Source organism: Gavialis gangeticus, unplaced genomic scaffold, assembly GCF_001723915.1.
Source record: "Gavialis gangeticus isolate Ggan-Ray unplaced genomic scaffold, GavGan_comp1, whole genome shotgun sequence".
Taxonomy (NCBI): domain Eukaryota; kingdom Metazoa; phylum Chordata; order Crocodylia; family Gavialidae; genus Gavialis; species Gavialis gangeticus.
The window spans coordinates 173,436,788-173,458,266 of NW_017729032.1; the positions used below are offsets into that span (position 1 = coordinate 173,436,788).

At 43.3% G+C, this 21,479-nt stretch overlaps 1 protein-coding gene across 1 annotated transcript in view; it reads left to right on the forward strand.

Annotated features, from left to right (window-relative positions):
- The window catches only part of MSL3 (male-specific lethal 3 homolog (Drosophila)), a 63,503-nt gene extending 42,768 nt beyond the window's left edge, over positions 1–20,735 (forward strand). Inside the window, exons 11-13 of the mRNA XM_019524783.1 lie at positions 3,359–3,458; positions 4,533–4,617; positions 18,311–20,735. Coding sequence (XP_019380328.1) covers positions 3,359–3,458; positions 4,533–4,617; positions 18,311–18,410 — 285 coding nt within the window. The 3' untranslated portion in view covers positions 18,411–20,735. The remainder of the gene's footprint in view (positions 1–3,358; positions 3,459–4,532; positions 4,618–18,310) is intronic.
- Positions 20,736–21,479: the final 744 nt, after the last annotated feature.

Consider the following 21,479-nt stretch of genomic DNA (forward strand, 5'->3'; position numbering starts at 1 on the left):
GGAGCCAGCCCCCCCGCCATTCCCTAGACAAGCTGCCAATGGCTCTGTCCCAGTCCAGCTGGGCCCTGCGGCCACTCATTTCCACCCCAAACCCCAGGCCCCACATGCTGCCCTGGCTGGGCAGCAGCCCCAGCCCTACCCAACTTCCTTCCTCTCACCCTCACTATGGTGGCCTCTATCCTTCCTTCCCACCCCCTAGACCAGGGGTGGGCAATTATTTTGGGTGGAGGGCCGCATACCCAGTTTTGGCAGGTTGTTGAGGGCCGCGTGGGTAGCCCCACCCCTTGACAGGTGCCCCGCCTCCTGGTCACCGTCTTGGGACCAATGTCCCAGGGCCAGCACTGGTGGGGCCCAGAGCGGGGCACAGGCTGGCAGGGGTCTGTGGAGCCAGGCTGGGCTGCATCAGCAGGGAGTGGGGAGCTGGCACGGCTCCATAGAGCCCCTGCCAGCTGGGACCCCATTCTCCTGCCACCCTGTTCTGGGCCCCACTGGCACTGGCCCCGGGACACTGGTGCAGGCCCTGTGGTCCCACTGGCTCCCCGCCCACTCACACCCAGTGTCCCCCAGCCCCGCAGTACAGGAGGGGGCAGTGCACAGCCCCAACCCCCTGCTCACCAGGGAAGGAGCTGGTGTTGAGTGTGGAGAAAAGGCCCCTCACCCGCCCCACGGCCGGCGCTCCCTGCTGCAGGCGCTTGCAGCTTGTGTGGGGCTGTCTGGAGCAGGCACAGGCAGCCTCATGTGGGCTGCAGGTGGCCGCAGCGCGGGGTACTGGCCATGGGGGTGGGCGAGGGGCCACTTTTCCCCGTGCTCAGCACCAGCTTGTAACCCACCCCACTGCCAGCCTGGCAACGGGGCAGGTTACAAGGTGGTGCTGAGCGCGGTGGGGAGGGAGTAAGCAGTCCCTCGCCCACCCCATGCCTGGCACCCCGCGCTGCAGCCACTCGCAGCTGGCCTGGGCCTGCCTGTGCCTGCTCCAGACAGCCATGCGCAGGTTGCGAGTGCCTGCAGCAGGGAGCACCGGTCATGGGGTGGGCGAGGGGCTGCTTTTCCCTGCACAGGGAAGGAGCCCAGGAAAAAGCTGAGCGTGGGGGGGAAGCGGTCCCTCCCCCACCCTACGCCCGGTGCCCCATGCTGCAGACGCTTGCAGCCTGCATGGGGCTGTCTGGAGCAGGTACAGGCAGCCCCACACAGGCTGCAAGCAGCTGCAGCGTGAGGCACTGGGCATGGGTGAGGAGCGGCCGCTTCCCTGCCCCGTGCTCCTTCCTTGCCTGGGGTCCCCCCACTTCCCCCCCTTACCTGAGCTTCCCGCTCCAGAGCAGCCACATGCTCCCAGCTCAGAAACCCTGGCTGGGGCTTCTGGCTGGGGGGCAGGGCTGGGTAGGCCCTGCTGTTGTTGGAGCCCATCAGGTTTCCTCTGGGTCCTACTGCCCTTGCTTCCTGTCATTTTTGACAGGAACTAAGGGCAGAGAAATATTAATTTTCTTCATTTTTTTGGGGACTCCGCAGGCTGGGTAGAATGGCTTTGTGGCCCGTGTTTTGCCCACCCCTGCTCTAGACTTAACTGCAGGGAACTGTGGAAGCTGCTCTCCACGCTGCCTGGTTGCCGTGTGCATGTGGTACCCCCTTCCTGATAGCCCTCCTCCCACTCCCCTGAGCCCCTTGCAGGTTGGAACTCTGCCAGCCTGCAGGGGGAAACCTGCAGTTTACCACTTTTTTCTCCTTTAAAGGAAAAAAAATTCCGCATTTTACCGTGTTTTTCCATGGTGAATGGAAAACCCAGATCCCTGGTTATAACACTATTAATCACTTCTGGTTGAAGTGGGACGATTGTATAGGAAGGAATTTAAAGTTCATGGGGAGAGAGGGAAGGAAGTACTGTAACTTAGTGACAGCTGCATTTTTCCGGATGGAGGAATTCAGATCCCTGTTTGCCCACACTATGTATTTTATCCAGTGACTCTTTAGTGCAAAATATGTAAGCAGTTCTCATCCCAATCTAGCATATAGATTAATGGTTAGGGTACTATCCTATGAGGTGAGGGTGTGTTTGAATTCTCTCAGGTTCAAGAGATGATCTTCCTGGTATGCTGACTATCTTAATCTTATTCATAATTGCCTAGTGCTGCTTGTTTACTTCATGGGGAACCTGGGTGTTCAAATTAAAATGGTGAATTTCGCTCCTGGAGTCAGGCACATAAAAGATATTGTGATGCTCAGAGCTGCTAACTAAATTTCAAGCGTCTTGACATTTGGCTTCCAATCCCAGCCACTATTAATGACGTTTTTTCCCATTCTGTTTCCAGGATGTGCAAAGCTCTAACTTTGTCTAACACACTATATTTTTCTCACATACATGCACCCTGAGTAAGATGCACATCTTGTTTTTGAAAGGCAAAATGAAGAAAAAAGAACTTTCCTTGTAGTAAAAAACTGAGTAGCAGCACCTAGGGAGTTAAGCCTGCAAATTATTCTGGTTCCTGTGGAACTGTGGTGGAGTTGCTTTTGGTTTTGTCTAGCATTAGTTGTTGTTATCATATTTTCTCAATCAGTTTCCCCTCCCCAGTTTCCAGGAGTTGTTTTTGGGAAATGATACATGCTTTTGTGCGAGAAAATACACTGCTTCATTTTCAAAATGAGGTCACCTTGAAACAGCAATGCATATCTTTGAATGAAATGTGTTTTTATTAATAATCTTTAGTTGTACATTTATGTATAACCTTAGTAATTAATATTATTTGTTATTTGTAGTAAAATAAGAACAAATACTACTCTGTAAGAAATGGAGTGTGCCTGAGAAGGGGGATTTTTTTTTCCCTGGATCCAGCACTTTGTTCTTTATCAACTGTAACACTCATGCTGAATGTTTTGCTTTCTGCAATTGGACAGGGAAGGTCACAAGTCAGGAGTCTGCGGGTGGTGAATGGAGGGCATGGACCGTGTATATGGCATTGTTAATATTATAGTGTGTCTTGTGAAACTTACAGCAAATAAATAAATAGACTTTTAAAGCTGTCTGTGAAATAGGAAAACATTTTACCAAAATACACATTTTGCTAGAGAATCAAGTGTTAAAATTTCTGATAGGGTTGGAGCATTGTTGTACCTGTGATGGTCCAGGAAATGTTAAGAGACAAGATTTCTTTTGATTTTGAACTGTTTTAAGAGCTGTTGGACATGTTTTCGGGAATCAAGTGCTCTCCCTCAGTTCTAGAAAGGCACTTGACATTTCTGGGAATAAATGAAGAAACTATTAGTTGTCTATTTTAGAACTCTGAGCTAGTTAGACCATAGTCTATGTCAGTCTTGATCATACCTCAATATATTTTTTTTTTTAATTTTTTTGAAATTTTGTATTTAGGTATTGTCCTGGAAACTGATGCCAGAGAACTATCCGCCAAGTGATCAGCTGCCTCCCCCCTCATACATCTACGGCTCTCAGCATTTGCTGCGGATGTTTGGTAAAATATAAACTGTAGAGTAAAAGACAATCTGTATCTTAAGTTGGTGGTTTTCCATTAATATTTGATTTTTTTGCACCACCTCTGCTCCTCGGCAGCTTCAAGGTTCCTGTTGTCAAATACAGGAGACTCTTGCTATTCGCAGACGATCTGTTCCAGAGATCCCCTGTGAATGGCAAAACCCGTGAATATGTCAGGAGCCCGGCAGCAGGAACCCGGTGGCAGCAAGTGCAGAGCTCCCACAGACGCTGCCGGTGCTGTTGGCAGCGGGGGAGGGAAGAGGAGCGGGCTGGATGGACCTGCTGAAGCCTAATCTTGAGAGAGAAGTTTCCCTGGGAACGGGGTGGCAGATCAATTGATCTGCGAGCTTGGAGAAACTCATGATCCACAATGAGAGTTAATTGCTGTCACGCTCCCTCAATTACTGCAGCAGCAAATCAGTTAATTAATGAAAGCTATAAGGAGAGTGCGTGAGAGCCGGGGAAAGCGTGCGGGGAGAGAGCATGGGTTTGAATATTCACACTCGCGAATGGCAAGTCTGCGAATGGCGAGGGTTTCCTGCACTTTCAACTGTTGTGTGACTTAAATAGGAACTAACAGTTCAAAACGGCATTTATTTAATAGTCCTGCTAGGAAATTATATAAAAGCAAATTGTTGGTATGTGCCTCATTCACAAGGGTGGCACAACACTGCTAAATGGAACCTTTTGTATATTTGGCATGTTGTACTTGAAAAATATGTGCATCAGCTTTTTTAAAATCCATTTTAAATATGAATTTAAAACGGTTATAAATCTATTGTGTTTTGAGTCTGTGTTGGATCTACAACCATTCATTAAAAAAAGCAAAAATGCTTCTAGTGCACTGTTAAACTTCAGTAAACAGGATAATACTGACTTTTTAGGCATATTTGTTATGAAAATGATGAGTTTTGTGGTGCTAAGTATTTGCCAAAGGGAGGCAGAAGCTGCTGTGCAAAGCAGTTTTATCTTCCTTTTTTGTGAGTAATAAATCTATATAAGGATGATAATTAAATTAAATAGGCTAAGTATTTTTCATTTTTCTTATTTACAGTAAAGCTTCCAGAGATACTGGGGAAGATGTGCTTTCCTGACAAAAACCTAAAAGCTTTGGTAAAACACTTTGAGATGTTTCTGAGGTAGGTTGACATCACCTATTTGTAACAACAACTACAAGCTTATAATGGTCTAAACTTTTAGGAGAAACTAGTGATTTTTTTTGTGGGGGGGTGCTTCAATGTTTGGCACATGTCGTGAGAAAGGAAATGACCTCTAAGTTATCAGTTTGGGAACCTAAATGGACATACAAGTAATGAGTCATATTTTAAATTACAAGAGTGAACCTTTAAATGTGGAAACATTGAAAGAACTCCAGAAATTCAGATTTAAGGGGAGAAACTAGATGTCTACCCATGGTATGTAGACATGAACGTAGTAATGCAGAATTGTAGCATAAAATGTTGGCTAGTACCCATAATGTTGGCTAGTACCCATAAATGTTGGCTAGTACCCATAGAAAACTGCATCTGACTTGTCCTGGAAATATATTTTTATAAGGGAATATAAGCTCTGCATACAGCTGTTACTGAGGGTAGAATCTGAAGCACTGAGGTTACAAAGATATAACTGAAGTAAGAATTCAGTCTCTAGAACCTTATCTTTTTGGTGGTAAGTTTTTAAAGAAAAAAATCCTGGTTTGTGAAGACTTGTAGCTCTAAAAGTGATATTGTAAACTGAATGACATTTTTGTCTGGAAGGTAGAACTTCTTAATGCAAGTATCCAGCTTTGTGTTGTAATATTTTTTCGTGGACCTACTTCAGTAGTTGGGGGAAGTTGTCACGTAAGCTTTTGGGGATAAAATATCCTTCCTCAGGTTGTATCTACTTCTCTCCTAGATGTAAATTAAACATCATTACTTTTGTTTAACTTCATTATGTAAGTGAAAGTGACCAGTGAACAAGAAAAGTTATCAGGAAACCTGTGAAACAACAGTTATCAGAAGTAGTTAGAGAATAATTTTAAGAATAGTTCAAATAGATAAACCAAAATTATACATGAGCGTTTTTATATGCTGAGCCAAGATTAGAAGAGGGAGCAAATTAGTTATTACAAGCCATAAAATCCTTGTCTTCTGTAAGTCCATGGTTTTTGTGTCCACTGAAATTATGAAGTGTTACCAGGTCTGTTTTCTGATGGCATTATGTAGCCTTTGAGAACAAGAACTGTAAGGTCAGAGATGGAACTGTAGTTCTGTGACATATTCTCCCACTAGTGGTTGGGCATGTATCCTTTTATTATTTATTCAGTCTGGAGCACACTGGTTCAGTCGGGAGCACATTCAGCCACAAAGTTCCCATGAAGACATTTGGTGCAGTGGTTGGGAGTTGTATATTGTGGTAGCCGTGTGTAGGATCCATGGATTTTGATTAGTTTTATTGTGGGGTGCCTTGATCATAGTGAAGGTGAAGATTTTGACAGGCTTTAGATTTGTTGTTAGGCAGGGTTTTGTTCAATTTTGAGTGTGTTGATTAGCGGAGAATGCTTCTCATGAATTTGGCAGGGTTGAGGGGTTATTTGAAAGTCTTTAGACTTAAGAGTAGAAATAACTGGCCCTGATCCTATGCCCTGACCTGAGGCATGTGGATACTGTGGAGACACAGATTTGTATTCGTGTTTTGTAATGGAAGCTTTTTTTCCTACCATCCATGAAAAATTGCTAGCCCAAAACCTTTGCTTAATAACCTTGGCATTACCAATATGTTTGTTGTTTAAAAAAAAAACAACAACAAAAACTCCTTTCTAGACCTGCCTGCTACTTTTTTTGTATTTGCAGGCATGTCCAAATGTGCATAAAGAAAATGCACCAATTTGTATAGTTCTAATATATTAGCTTTAATACCCGATTTCTGCTATTAGTTTATAACTTCTCAGTACAATTAAATTTTAATATCAGTTTCTGTTGCATAGATATTAAGGAACTAAGTTGTGATGGCTGTAAATCTGGTTGAACTTTATCACACTGTGTCTTAGGCTGAGTTTAGGCAGTTGACACTTAGTCGTGACTGGCTTAGGAGCCAAAGGAACAGTCAGCATTAACCAAAAAGTGACAATAACATCTATGCCTTTCAGTATATTGTGACAAATACGTTTCAGTTTAAAAAGAATATAGATGTGAGAGATGTAATGAATTTCCAATAGAGTGTTACTGATATGGCCCTATGGACTCTTTAACTGTATGCCTTGCAGTATGGATAACTTTTTCTGAGGGGCTGCCTGTGAAAAGTTAGTGATTTTGTAGTGTGAACCTCATTGTGCTAGAGCAATTGATTTGCATCTCAATCTTGGGGAAAATGGTTCCTTGATTATTAATCTTTATTCTTCTTAGAGTAGTTAATTGTCTGGGTGGTACACTTTGAAACAGAAATATTTAGAAGGTTAAAGATTTGATTGAAGTGTTTCCTGCATTGTTGCAGTGTTCACTGTGCTAATGCTTATTTAGATAAAAGTCTTTTTATCTTGAAATTGGAATTTCCATATTTTGTAGACAACTTGGAGAACTTGCTGTTATAATGCTCCCTGAAGGAAGGTCTCCAAGTATTGCTTTACAAAAGCTTTGTGCCTTTGCATGCATTTGTGAGTTACTGTAAACCAGTTGTCTTGGCTTTTGTTGCAGTTGTCCTACCCAGTCTTTGAACGCTAGTCTCAAACATGCTCTTCTTGGTAACTCTAGTAATGTCTATTCAAGTGGAGTACTTAAAACCGAAGTACTATAACAGCATCTTGACTGGAATGGGAGACTTTGTGGTAGCTCTTTTTTATATTTTGGTTTTATCTGTGACAGAGAAGGAAGGCACAAAAGAATGTAATTTACCAAATACTTAAGAAATCAGCTAAACCTTTATTTTGAAGACAGTTTTTTATCACTATTATTTATAAGCAGAGGAGAAATTTCTTGTTGGAGAAAGCTTGTCTGTTTTCTTTTCAAATTATATCCGGTGTCCAGTTCCATTTCTGGGAAGGAAGATGATTAGGAAATGTTGAGTAAAAATATCTTCTCTTTCCAGTTCTACTGAAATTGTCAACTATATGAAACAGCAACTGTTTTGTATGTATGTTAGAGACAAGAATCTGCTCACTTGATGGAGTATAATCATCTGTGGAAACAGGGAGTTTTGTGCAGCAGGCTGAGGTTTCTTCCTTTTCTTTTAAATCCAATTAATGGACCACAAGGGATTTGTGTATTTGCTAGATGTACTGTATTTATCCAAATCCAAGTTGACTTTGAATTTAAAGCCCCTGGCAGATGTGCAAATAAAGGTGCCATGGGATCTGATGCATGAGTCCCACAGTCGTTCTTCTTGCCATTCCACAAGTGCATGGCAGAAGGCATGATTGTGGGATTGAGCTTCACAACCCATAATGCCTTATTGATCGTGTAAGGAGAGTCTGGAATCCATGATTCTGGCCTCCCTCTGCACTGGCAAGTAGAAAGCTCTTGTGGCTGGGAGCTGTCAGCTTATTTGGGCTCCCAGCTATGGGGACACACCCTGTTGTATGTTCCTGTGCCCTCCTCTCCCCGTGGTCTATTCTGCATGTCCTCCAGCTGCATGCGTCTCCCCTGCCAAATGAATTATTTTAACCTGAAGTTGGATAATAGCTCAGTTCTGTCTTCAAGCCTAGGAACAGCCAGAGCTGAGCCTCCACCTGCTCCAGGCCGGAACTCAAATCTAAGATGAGACTATCCCTCTGCCTGGTACTGTTCAGGGAGCTGATTTTTCTTTCCCATGCTGATTAGGGAGGAAAAACCCTTATCTTGGATTTTAATTAAATACTCAGGGTGGCTTAGAATTACAGATAAAAAGTGATAGGAAGGGAATAAGGTATTAAAATACAAAATTAACCTGTGTCCCCACTCTGTTTCTGTCCCCCCACACACATGCACTCAAAAGCAGTCCACTCTCCTGTCTGCTTTCTTGCCTCTGAGGAAAACCCATAGGCTTTTTGGCACCAGCCAGTGAAGATGAGGTATTATTTGATTGGCATTAAACACTTCTATTATCAACCATGTTTAAAATTTTATTTAAAAATAGAATCAGTTAAGCTAACACTAATTTATTCCTAGTGCAGGTGGGGATTTCAGCTCTGAACTTTAGAGAGAGAAATTCACTTTTTCAGATCTATAGTTTCATTCAGTCTTTGGGCTGTCGCAGTCTCTCTTGGATTGAGAAACGTACTCTCTTAGTCTTAATATACTACTTTTGTCTGGAAGCTGTTTTTACAGTACGCTTACTCATGGCCTGATGGATGCTCTAAATTGATATTGAGACCCTGTTCTTCAGTACTTTTCAATCACACTTCAGTTTGCTTTTGGACATAGTCTGGAAAATTGAGATCAAACAGCTATTGTAAGAGAAGAAGAATGTAGAGAGCATCTACTGTCATATTTCTTACTAAATGAAAGCTGAATCTATTGTACTTGGCCCACCTACCTATAAATCCTGTATAGTGTGAATTTTCTTCGTGGACAAAACTTGCAAAGTAATTTTTCTTTGAGTATAGAACTTCTTGAAATTAAAACGGGTTTGTGAAACAAATGACCCTATCCAGTTATGAAACAATTCAAAACGTCTTGTAGTGAGGCAAAATTGTGGTGGCAGTTGAGCAAGGGAACTGACAGGTATGCTGTTACTTTGTGATAACAGTCAGGTTCATTGAGGTATGTGTGTAACTTGGAGTTTGTCTTAAGGTTGGGGAAATCATATAAAGAGGACCAGGAAAGGTCAAAAAGGTTGCCTGAGAGGAGAGCTTGTGAATGGGTAAGATTATTTAGCATAAGGTTTTTCCATAAGTATCTAAAGGACAGTGAAAGATACGGCTTTCACTATGGTGTACTAGCAAGGCTTTGCCAAGTGTAGACGTAATGACGGGAAAAAAGAATTTCTGTAATGGTTCCTTGAGTCCAAGAATTCTTACCCTTAGATTTTGTTTCTAGAATAGGTCTGGATACATCTGTGGCACAAAGCTATTTTCTTTTTTGGAGTCAAAGGCAATGGAAAGTAGCACAAGAACTGCTCTCAGTCAGAAGCTACTGATTAGTTGCTCTGCTGACCAGCTGCAACTAACTTAAATCTTCCTGCTATATATTTTTTGTGTTGGGTACAATCTAAAAATTTCCTTTGCACAATTATGTGCTTTTGGTACAAATGTAATAAAATATATTATTGGATTGATTCTTCTTTTAAAGACTCTGCAGCCTTGTCTCCGAAATGCTGTTTAAATAATAAGTAATTGGAGTTTACAGTGCTAGTGACTGGGATAATCTCCCCTTCATAAATGGTTACTATCCTGTACTAGAGGAGCCTTTTGAAGAAGAGAGAAATAAATTCAGGTCCTTTCCTTCTACATGCTTTGTGTCTCGGGTAACAGTTGTGATTTGATGATGTTGCTCCCTCTACACTAGAAATGTCCTTTCAGTCAAATGCATTTACTTTTTACAGCCCCTCCAGAAAGTGACAACTAGTTGTCATTTTCCCCATTCACTACTTTTATTGTACTTGGAGTAGTGAGAAGTGTTAGTTTCTAAGATGATGCTTCTGAAATTAGAAATGCATTTATCTTTGTGAAGCCGCCTTGGCTTTTCAGATTCTGGGAAGTAGTTCTGTAACTAAAAGTTGATAGTATTTTCATTAGAAGCTATTCATATTAGTAGAACTCATTTCATCCCTCAAACCATTAATTCTTAATGTTTTAAGGCAGCTCGCCTTGTATATTGCTAATCTTGCCTCTGCGTCGTAAAGGAAGAAAAATATATATATAATACTGTTAGAGGTGCACTGATATATCAGTCACATATTAGATTGGCACTGATGCAAAGAAAATTAGCATTGTTGGCAGTTGGCTTTTTTGGTTGATAATGCTACCGATAAATGCCACCTGCATATGCATAGCTGCAGCATGCATGCAGCCAGGAATGCAGCTCGGCAGCTTGGAGAACAGCATCATGCTGGTAAGTCTGTGGGGGAGGGAAGGGGCGTAAGCTGCCTGCGGCTCTGCCCTGTGCCCCACCCTGGCATCATATTCACCACCCTGGCTGGGCAGCGCCTGCCCCAGCCTCTGCCCCACTCCCCCCCTCACCGTGGGTGCAGATCGAGGGGGGGAGGGACTGGGGCAGGTGCTGCCCAGCCAGGGTGGTGAATATGATGCCAGGGTGGAGCACGACAACTGCAGGCAGCTTATCCAGGGGGCATGGGAGGAGGGACGGGGGTTAGCTTCCTGCCACTGCATGCACCCCTGGGGGAGGCATAAGGGCATGTACCCCCCCTGGATCTGTGCGCAGGGTGAGGGAGGGCTGCCCGCTTAGGGCCAGGGGCGGGCCCAGCCTCTTCCCAGAAGGGGGGCTGGGCCAGGGGTGGGTTTGGAGACAGCAGGGCAGGCTCAGCTGTGTGGGTCAGGCGGTGGCGCTGGGAGGGGTGGCTACAGGGAGGCTATGGGGAATTTTATGGTGGCTATAGGTTTCCCTAGCACCACCTCTGCTTGGGGACTGCACTCTGCTGCCTTTCCCTCAGGAGCCCTGGTGCTATAGCCACTCCAAAACTCCCTGTAGCCAGTGCTACTGCTGCCACTGCTTGCCCTGTGTAGCTGAGCCTGCCCCGCTCCCACCCGTTCTGGGTGCAGCCTCTGGCCCTGAGCCTGCAGTGGGCAGCCCGCTCTTGCCCCACATACAAATTTGGGGGGTGGGGTACATGCCCCCCATATCTCCCCCAGGGGTATGTACAGCAGTGGGGAGCCGCCCCCCTTCCCTACCTCCGCTGTGCCACCTGGGTGAGCTGCCTGTGGCTCTGTTTCGCTCCTGGCCCCAGGGTTGCATTTACCACCTTGGCTAGGTAGCGTCTGCCCCTGCCCCACCACTCCCTTCCTCTCCCTCTATGGGGGCCTCTTTTTGCCCCCATTACTTAATGATTACCTCGTAAGCCCCTTCCCACCCACAGACTTACTGGCAGGGTGATGCTCTCCAAGCTGCCCAGCTGCATTCCTGTAAATCGACAATTGGATTGGTATCAGCCGATATGGCCAGTTAATAATCGGCTATTGGTATCAGCCAAGAAATTCTTTAGCAGTGCACCCCTAAATACTACTGATACATTGAGAGAGATACAAACAGAGATTTAGTTTAATATTTGACTAGAGTAAGAGAATCCTGCCACCATGTTGGCTCTGGGCCACTCTCCCCCCACCCCCCATGTTGGGCTGGCTCTTCCCCCTACTGCTATCACGTTGGCCCTGCAGGCGGCAACATTGCGGGGGGCGGGCCCTCACCCCCCATGGTATCCTGACCTTGCTGCTCCCCGACGGTGCTGCCACCACCTCCAAGGAGCAAGGGGTGGGGAATGAAGCCAGCTCTGATGACCTCGCCTCCCCCGCTCTGTTTGTTCATGGGTTCCTTCAGAGAGCAGGGTGGGGGGGTAAGGCCAACGCTGCTGGCCTTGTGCCCCCTGTTTCATCTGCTGTGTTGCTACTGCCTCCAGGGAGCAGGGTGGGGGATGGTGGGCGAGGCCAGCTGTACATTCGCCATCAAGGTGGCCCTGTACTGCGGTGCCACCTCCTGTCCCAGCGCTGTATTCACACTCTGATTGGTTGTTTCAGTCATGCAGACTAAGGCTTTTACAATATTAGAATATTTTTAGATTTTGGTTGCTGAATGTAAGATGTAAGTTGTCAGCAGCATTTTCTGTAAGCAGTAATTCCTTCAATGTTACTGAAACTCATGGTAATTTAACTAATTGTTTAGTGTCTTCCTATCCATAAAAAAAATGAATGTGTTTTTGTGTGCTTGCTCATGCACGAGGGTGAGGACAGTTGTAAAACAGAAGATGCCTTTAAGCTTTTTAACTTGGTGGTCATGTTTAATAAATAATGAATATAATCCAAGGTTTTTGAAGTGACATTGAGTAATTTAAAACTAAAAACACTTTCAAAATACTGTGCTTTTTTTTCTTTTTAAATAAAGAAGTGCAGCTCTAAATCTTCGCTTGTGGATTACATTGGTAATTGCCAATGTATAGTCATGCTACTTCCACTAGAAGTGAAGCATCAAGGTTCATTCCAAGGTTCAGACTATAAATCCCCTAACGTTACTCCATGCCAGTTACCTGCATTATAGTAGCAGGCCGAGATGAAAAATGGCTTTTGGCAGGGCTGCAACTCTCCTTCTTTGCACTTAGATGGAGATGGGTGTTGATAATCAGATGCAAGGCACGGACTACGCTTTTGCTCCATTTTTCTACCACAGCGCTAGCCAGTGAATAATCAAAATAGTAATTTGTACCAGGTGTAGGGTTGAGGCATGTTTCTTCCCACTCCCTCTGAGCAGCAGGGAAGTGAGAAGCAAATTGAACTGAATAACGTTCTGCCTGACTTGTTCATTTGGAAGTATATATTGTTTTGTACTATGCTTATATTGAAGCCAAAGGTTGTTTCTTAAATAATTCTTAAGGTAAAAATTCTCTCCCATCCAAATGTCACTTTGGTTAACTTCTGCATTGAGCTCTTAATGATTCTTAGGTATTTGAAGAGGAGAAAGAGCCTTTACCAAGAGTCTGATTTTAACCTCTTGAAAACATTACCCAAGCTCTGTCTGTTACAGGCTCTACCATTTTATTAACATAGCAGTTCCTAGAGTGAGATAGTTTTAAAACTATGTGGTACTGAGTTTAAAAAGTTGCTTAGATAAGAAATTACCACCCTTTTAATTTACTGTGAGCTTAGTTGGTGTCTTCTAAATTCAGAATCAAAATCCATGAAGGGCTCTTAGCTCAGTTCTGTGCAAGTGGCTCATTTTAACTCTTTTTGTTTCCCTCAGCATCTCATGAGTCAAGACCTTTTTTATGTGACTCCAGGAATAAATCATTTAGTAGAATTTTCATGCTATGGTAACCTAAAAAGGTGTTATTTTCATTGTCTGTGAATAAAATGGACATATAATATTTATGGTAGACACTTCTGAGGGCAGGGAAAGTTTTGGCTTTATTATCTCTCTGAATTCTTTTTTATAAGGAGTATGTTTGTTTCATGTATTAAATACTGCATTATGTATCTTGGCAAATCTAGCAAAGTGGCATTTAATTGGCAGGTGACCAGCAGAAGTCATGTGGTACTGATGAGTATTACTTCGCTCTTGATTTTTCTAATACAGTTGTTCTCAACATTTTTAGATTCCAGGCACCCCTGCTATAACTTTTGTGAACCCCATTTCAAAAGCCAATTAATTTATTATAGTGCTTACCTCCTTGCATAGGGGCTGGGTGGCAGTGGCGGTGCTGGGGGAGAAAGTAGGAGTGGTCCGACAAGGGTGAGCAAGTGGTGTGCTTACCTCTTCTCATGGGGGCCGGGCAGCAGGTGAGGTGAGAGGAGAGGCTGAAGTTGAGAATCATTGTTGTAACAGCTCTTGTGGTTCTATATTTTTTTTTATTCAAGGATAAAGAGTTAGGACACGTCTATTAGTTTTGGCAACTGCTAAAATATGGTGCTTTTAAAACTAGTTCAGATTCACTGTAAAGTAGCTTCAGTTTCATTGATTTTTGAAGAACAACCTTTTATTCCTTTAGGGCAAAAGATGTAGGGCACCATTGTACTGGAAAACTAGTATACTAGAAACTCTTAATTGGTTCATCATACTTACAATTTTTTAAACTTAGAATAATTTTTATACATTTACTTTCAATACTATCTTATCCTCATATATGCCTTTTTTTCTTTGTACTACCTTGTCACGTACTGAGCCTAATTACCTGAGAGCTTTTATAGGAACCACTAAGAAGCCAGTTGGGTGTGCATATTTACATACAAAAAGCTGTTAGAGATGCAGTGTAGAATACTTAATTAGGCAATACCAGAAAAAGATCATGCATTAGATCAGGGGTAGGCAATGTTTTTTGGCCAGAGTGCCAAAAAACCCCACAATGCTTACCTTGGAAGGCACCGGAGTGCTGACATACCAGAAAAACAAAACGAGGGCAGGGGGTACATGGCAGGATGCCCTGTTTGTGCCCCTGCCCCCAGCCCAGTCTTCATGGCTATCAGCAGCTACCCAGAACCTGGGCCAGCTGTAGCCAGGAGGCTACTGCCTCCCCACCCCAGCCCTGGCCCTAGCTGCCTCCCAGCCCCAGACCTGACCCCGGGCTCCAGGGCAGCAGCAGATATTGGCAGTGCTCCCTGCTGTGCTGTCCTCGTTGCTGCTTCTGCAGAGCAGCGTGTGGAACCGGGCACAGCGGGCAGTGCAGAAAGCTGCCTGCTGCTCTAAGCTCCTCGCTGCCCTGGCCATACTTCCCCAGCAGGTGGGGGCAGCAGCGAGGGGCACAACCCTGCGTGCTGTCCATGCTGCTCCCGTGCACACAGGGGAAGTGTGACCTGGCAGCACAGAGCTTGCAGCAGCAGGCAGCTTCCCTGTGTGACCCCTCTGTGAAGTGGTGCTCTGGGTTGCATGTGCTGTGCTGCTGGCCCTGCTGCTATCCTGTGGGCCTGCTGGAGCACAGCGTGTGACCCAGAGTGGCAGCGCACAGAGGGGCCACACAGGGAAGCTGCCTGCTGCTGCAAGCTCCGCGCTGCCCGGGTCACACTTCCCTTGTGTGCACGGGTGCAGGGTGGGCAGTATGCAGGGTTGTGCCCCTCTGGGGCAGGGAGGTAGCAGTAGTCTGTAGCCTCCCGGCTGCAGCTGGCTTAGCTTCTGGGTAGCTGTTGATAGCCACGGAGCCCGGGCTGCTTGCAGCAGGTCTTCCATCCTCCCAGCTGGCTTTTGGGAGCAGCCCAGGCTCTGTGGGTATCAGCAGCTACCCAGAACCTGAGCCAGGAGGCTGCCTCCCAGCCCCAACGCGTGCCGAGGAAAATGGCTTTGTGTGCCATGCTCGGCACTCGTACTGGGGGTTGCCGACACCTGTATTAGATTATAGTTTTAGTTTTTACATAACCATTATGATATTTTTGCCAGTATCGGTTTGTGGCAGAGCCACTTGGACCCATGCCTTAAACCAGTTTTGCCAAACCTTTTCCAGCCCAAAGCACAGTTACTTTAATAAAACTTTTCCTCAGCACGCCTGTTAAGGCATTCCTATCCTCATACCTATGGTAGCTCGTTGCCACGACAAAATTCCGCGGCACACCTGTTCATTTCTGTTGGCACACTTTTGTGCCATGGCATGCTGGTTGGGAAACACTGCCTTAAACACAAGAACATCCTTTTTCTCTCTAGCCCTCTACCTCAGGTGACTGTATTACTTCTGGTATTATTTAACTCAACAATTTTGGGGTTCTTCTAATGTGATTTCCTGTAATTTGTTACTTGTGTCTTGAAAACTTGTAACAGCACGTTGTGTGAGGGCAAGGTGGTAGCAGTTGCCCGGCAGGGCTTTAAACCCATGTCTTCTTCAGCTTAAGATCTGCTATATGGTACTGGGTAAGAGAGAAAGTCACTTAAATTAAAATTTTCTCCACCCATTTAGTTTTCTGTGAACTTTTCTAAACTCATAATTGGAATTAATGAGACTCTTAGCTCAGTTCTCTGCAAGTGGCTCACTTTAACTTTTTTCCCCTCAGCTTTAACATCTTAGGGTTCAAGATTTTTTTTTTTTAATGTGACTCCAGTAATATTTCTCCCTGAAGGATTTTCCTGCTGTAGTAACCTAGAAAGGCATTGTTATGTTTTCATTGCCTAGGATAGCAAGAGAACAGGCTCAATTCCCCCTTTTTATTTTATTTTATTTTATTTATTTATTTTTTACATGAAATAAGAGAGACAGACCTCTACCACTCTACACAGTTTCTTGCAGTATTAACTTCTGTGAAATGAACTAATTAAGAGGAGAATGACGAGGTTGGATAGTGACACATCAAAGAGCTGATCACTGTGTAAAATGCTCATATTTTATATTGCTCTTGTTATTTTTCCAAGAATTGGGAACTTATTTGATGTCCAGGTAAGAATAATGTGTCTAAGTAAATGCACAGGTTATAGGAAATGCCTTTTCTCATATTTTTGTCTCTTCTTCCTACAACAAATTTGGTTTTTAAATAAGAACTTCTGAGTGTTCAACAATTAATGTATTCCTTTTTAAATTTGCTATATATGTACACAGAGTATTCCTCATCAGGATCCTTTGATCTTAAGAAATGCAAAGCATCAAAAGGAATAGTTATGGCACCATAGTTAAGAATTAGGTTGGGGAGACTGTATGCAGTGTAGGTACTGATAAACTTTAAATGAATATTTATAAAGACCAGTGGGGGGCCAGCCTTTTTGGTAAATGTGCCACAAATTAAGTCCTGCATCTGCCTGGAGTGCCACTTCCATTCTCTTTCTCTGCTTTCTGCTGCCTGCCCTCTCCCTGATCTGCCACATGAAACACAGAGGCTGCCTATGATGCTTGTTGGCACATGTGCCACAAGTTGGATACCACAGGTATAAACATAAGTATCTTATACTAATTGATTGAAGTTTTGGCTTCTAAAGGATAAAGTGTACTAGCAGTCCAGACATGTACAGTGAGACCTGAATAATGCACCTATGTTAGCTCTGGTATCCTTTAGTTCCATTGTTTTCCTCACTCATACATACAAATGAGCAAATTGGTAAATGTAGGTATGTCAAACTTGTCAGGCCCTGTGGGCCAGATGAATGATGAATGGTATGCAGCTGGTGTGCAGACTGGATGAAGGGCACAGGGTCAGTCCATGAGTCCCACATGCTGGATCCAGCGCATGGGGATGGATGGTCTGGTTTGAGCGCCACATTGAGCATGCACCCTGGACCGGCCCTGCATGCTGAATGTGATGGGTGGGTCTGCTACAAGATTCATGGGCTTGATAGTGGGGCACTGGGGGGTGGATCTTCAACACCTTTGGGTTTAAAATGTCACCAGAGCTTAGATGTCTTTTCTGCAATGATTGATGACACATTTGACATAGTTGGCATGTACCGTAGTCTGGCTCTGTGCCTCCGTGCTATCATGAATCAAAGTGTGACCTTTCTCTAGGGACTCCCTTGTCCCCTTTCCTTGCCCCCCCTGCCAAAAAAGGAGGGGGTTGGATGTCAAGAAAAGGGGAGCTTATACTTAGCTGTAGAAGCTAATTCTTCCACGTTCTAGCAGCTACATCATTGTTTAGGGAATTCCACTCTCTGCTTATATGGGAGAAAGGCACATGCTAGCCAGACAAAGTGTGGCTGTGATGGAAGGTTTTTCTTTTTTTGCCTTATTTCGAGAAAATGCCAACTTATACAGCTGTAGAACTGCAGAGTCTGCAGAGACTCAAGGGTTTGTACAGCAGTGTCTTGGGAACAAGGAATCCATGAAGGATGGAAGGGACAGATTACTTACAGGCATACACAAGGACTAATGAGGTTGTATTTATTTTTAAGGATACAGATAGTTCATAGACATCCAAGAGACAGTATATATATCTGATGCATAGAGATAATTACATTCCTTTTTTTAATATTGATGAAAGGTACAGAGTAGGCATAGGGAGTAGGTGCAACAGATGTAGTTGCAAAAACTTTTAGTCATCTCTTGCTTTTAGGTGCTTATTCTCAGAAACTATTTCACAGTGAATTTTTCACATGTACTTTAACTGGGGATTTTGTGTGTAGCACAATCAAAATTCTTGGTATTTGAGGATGAGGCAGTATTTCTTATGGCTGAGAGCCTTTTACACTTTAAAATTTGGTTTGTGTAGTCCTCCATGTGCTGGATATGCTTCTGAGAATTGTTAATCTCACAGTACCTCCTCTTTTTAAACAAAGTCTTTATGTTCTGTTTCTGTGTGTGTTCCCTCCCCCTCAGGTTTTTAGCAGAATACCATGATGATTTCTTCCCAGAATCTGCTTATGTAGCTGCATGTGAGGCCTACTATAGCACCAAAAATCCTCGGGCAATCTACTGAAGCTTTTAACGAACAATTGAATCCTGTGTACGCTGCCCATGATATTGCTGCTTTGCCATGTGGCTGCAAGAAGAAGATGAGAAGAACTTTGAATGTCTTTCACTTGGGCAAGAGAGAATATCTTCTGTGATGCCTGGATTACTTAGCAGAGATGGACTGCTTCTTTAAGAGCTGTGCAAAGACAGCATTTTGAATTACTCAGTGGGTTCAGTGTACACTCCAGTTTTAGATGTATGAAGAAAGCCCTGCACTGATTTCTAATGCATAGGACTGCATATAATTAAAACAAAGGGGAAAGCAGATGCATTAGCAATTGGACATTTTCATGAAAACAAATGCTTCTTCCTGTGTTTCTTTTTAATGTGAACTCCTCAGCCTAAAAAAATAAGACTGACTTCACTGTTACATAAAGAGAATGCTTAATTGGCATCCTACGGATATATTTTCATGCATGGAACTTGGTTTTGGGTTTTGGGTTTTTTTTCTGTTTTGTAAAACTGTCATGGTAGAAAAGATTGTTTTGATGTAAAGGAAAATTTATATAGCTGTCCTGTTTGCATGATCTCTGCCTCAGGAAAATGGTTTTCTGTGGCTTCAGTGAAAGATTTGTTGCTTGCTTTAGCTTTTTAAAAAGGTATCTGTCTTATCCCATGGCGGGGGTGTCAAAGTTCCAAGGAATTCAGACCTCACCAGTGATTGATCTCACATGTGGCTGCAATTGATTCCCAGCATCACTGCAGAAAAACAGAATATTTTACTGGGTCTCCTAGGAGTAGGATCAGATAATCAATAAAGTGAAAGCAGTTATTTTGGCAAGCATTTTTTTTAATAAAGTGCACATTGGCCCTCTAATTGAGGGTGTGATACTGGCTGTCTAATCTTAAATATGTCTTTGTTTGGCTTTGCTTAGTACTCTTGTTCACTAAATATTGCAAAATATATGGAGAATGAGGAGGCAGTAGTAGTCCGATGTAAAAATGGTGTCTTCTTCCTGTAGAGTTCTTTCTTTCCATAAATCAGAAGTACATCTCTTTAGATTTATGCTGGCACTTATATTTTTTACACTCTATAGCACTGCAAAACTCATACAGCTGCATGGGATTAAGCTGGGTTCTATTATCCCTCTGACAATACATAATCAGCAGAGATGAACTAAAAAAATCTATTTGAGATTTTGTAGCATCTGAGGCCCTTGGCAGGCATTAAAATAACGGTGAGAGTGGAATCTGAGGAACGTTTTTCCCAAGCTCAAAAACTGTGTATCCTGCTATGCCATATGTGTATGGCAGGATGCACAATGTTTGGATGAACCGTAATATTCCTCAGATCCAATCTTGCTACTGCTGGGGGCTACCCACAGGACCTGCTACCCATGTATTGGGGAGTAGATGGCTGTATCCTGGACCCCGGGCCTGCCATGTGTCCAATCCAGTTCTCAGTGGACTTTACAATATGGGACTGGGCACAGGGTAGCCCTGAGTCTAAAAACTACATGTGGAGACTAGATTTTGTTTAAGTACGGCTTAAGCAGAGGCTATGGATTCTCATCTCATTATTTGAACTAACTTTTTATAACCTGTGTGTCCCTATGAATGCACTTTGTTTAACTCCTTTTGCATCTCTCAGCAGTGTCCTCTCTTTTTCCTCCCCGTTGCATCTCTTTTTTATTTAAACTACTGCTTTCTATTTAAAACCCTCGCTCCCTGCAGATCCACTCGTAGAATGACAAATTCAAAGAATCTGTTGCTTACAAAAGCTTATGCCTCTGAATTAGCCTATACGATGCCACTCTGCCTTGCCTTCTGTACAAATTTTAGGTTAGTGATCTAATTAGAGAATCATTCTTTTTGACTTGGAAATATTGAATTAGAATGTGCGTCTGTGACACTGCAACTGAAAAGAGCCAGCAATTTGGGGAGTTAGGAAGAACCAGCTTCCGAATGTAAATAGCACATTTAATCTGTAAACCTGAAATCCAATCTAACCACTCAGTTACTTTTCAGAGTGTAATGGCACTCTAAATCCTTTGAACTGAAAAAGTAAAGATATTCTTGGTTTCAGTATTTTAGGCTTGCAAAAAGGTTTCTTTATTTAAACTTAATGGTTCTTGCACTAATCTCAGTTTGACATGGATTCAAAAGATTTGTGGATCTTTATTTCTGAAGGGTCATTATCTGTTGTATTCCTATAATACCAGAATACTTTCTTTTACTCTTCTAGGCTTCATTCCAGTTCTGTAAAGGTTCTGAATTTTCAGTATGGTCCGAATATTCAAAATCCTCTGTATGATGGGAGCATGTCTAAAGTTAACCTTCATATACTAGGAAAAAAAAATCATTAATGAATGTCTAACAAGCCATTCAGCTTGAAATATCGCTAAAACTATCCTTGGTCCTTTTCATTGTTGCAGATCCCTGCAACAGATGGTATGTCAAATCTTTTGTTCCACCCTATCAATACTTAGGAATAAAAAGGCAAGTTCAGAGCTGAGTTGAAACCTTATAAAATAGCTGTGTGTAACTGCAAAAAATGGCATTTTGTCTGTGTAATTCATAATGTTTTATATATTCAACTCATTCAGTTAACACAATAATTCTATAACACCACTTCAAAATGGAATCAGAAAATCCAAGTATTTACAGCTTGCATTGTGATCATAAAAAAACTTCCTTTTGTGACTTGAAATTTTGCAAGTGGGGGATATAGCATAGCCTATAGTGGTAGAACTCAGCGTGTCACTTATTTCAAAATAAATGTATCCACAGAGGTTTTAGTACCTATATAACTGTAGTAATTATGTTTGTGAATTTCCCTGTGCCAGCAAGCAAGCTCCTTGCAAGGGCAAAGGCAAGGCTAAAATGTGCCTAAACTAGGTCTGTGCAGCATTTCAAATAAGGCTGGCTAGCTTGACTTGGGAGGGGGGAAAAATCTGTTAGTGTAAGTTTATAGAGAAAACAGTCTGTATGGCATAATGTTGGCTTGGGTACTGGAAGCAGCATATAAGTGCTTCTTTGCAGGCTAATTAGTCCTAGCACAAATGAGCGTTAATGGAGCTGTGCTGCTGCTGCC